The sequence below is a fragment of the Eimeria mitis genome, genomic scaffold (assembly GCF_000499745.2).
Source record: "Eimeria mitis Houghton genomic scaffold, Emh_scaff431, whole genome shotgun sequence".
Classification (NCBI taxonomy): domain Eukaryota; phylum Apicomplexa; class Conoidasida; order Eucoccidiorida; family Eimeriidae; genus Eimeria; species Eimeria mitis.
In genome coordinates, this window is record NW_013572630.1 from 14,295 (window position 1) to 15,107 (window position 813).

Sequence of the window (813 nt, forward strand, 5' to 3'; positions counted from 1 at the left end):
GAGAAAGAAGCAGCAGCAGCAGCAGCTGCTGCTGCTGCTGGCAGCAGAGGCAGCATAACTGTGCAGCTGCATAAACTAATACAGGAGATCCACGAGACGTGCACAGCCATGGCTTCTCGAGCCGTAGGACTGCTGCTGCTGCTGCTGCTGCTGCTGCTGCTGCTGCTGTTGCTGCTGCTGCTGCTGCTGTTGCTGTTGCTGTTGCTGCTGGTGCTGTTGCTGTTGGTGCTGTTGCTGCTGGTGCTGTTGCTGCTGTTTACGCTGTTGCTGGTGTTGCTTTTGCTGCAGCTATTGTTCGTGTTGCTGGGGGTTTTGCTGTTGTTGCTGCGGCAGCTACTCCCAGCACTACTGCTGCTGCTGCTGCTGCTGCTACTGCTGCTGCTGCTGCTGCTGCTGCTGCATCTGCATCCGTTTGTGTTGGTTTTATGTTTTCAGGAGTTTCGATTTGCTGCAGCAGCAGAAGAACAGCTGCGAGGGCCCCATGAAGACCTAGCAGCAGCAGAAGCTACAATCGGCAGCAGCAGCAGCAGCAGCAGCAGCAGCAGCAGTATGATTATGATAGAAGAGCAGCGACAGGTGTTCAGGCAGCAGGTGATGCAGCTGCTGCTGCTGCTGGATTCGAAGCAAAGTGAAGTGCGAGCAGCAGCAGAAGCCACATGCACCTAGACTATTGCATGGCGTTAAGGTAATCCTCTTCTCCGTCGATGCTCTCTCCTACCCTCATCTATCTCTCCTCTTTATCTAGCAGCAGCAGCAGCAGCAGCAGCAACAGCAGCAGCAGCAGCAGCAGCAGCAGCAGCAACAGCAGCAGCA

The 813-nt window shown here is 55.4% G+C and overlaps 1 protein-coding gene across 1 annotated transcript in view; it reads left to right on the forward strand.

Moving 5' to 3' along the window:
* The window catches only part of EMH_0012020 (Spc97 / Spc98 family domain-containing protein, putative), a gene marked incomplete at both ends in the record, with an annotated part of 3,575 nt that overhangs the window by 1,467 nt on the left and 1,295 nt on the right, over window positions 1-813 (forward strand). Inside the window, 2 exons of the mRNA XM_013499426.1 lie at window positions 436-576; window positions 746-811. Coding sequence (XP_013354880.1) covers window positions 436-576; window positions 746-811 — 207 coding nt within the window. The remainder of the gene's footprint in view (window positions 1-435; window positions 577-745; window positions 812-813) is intronic.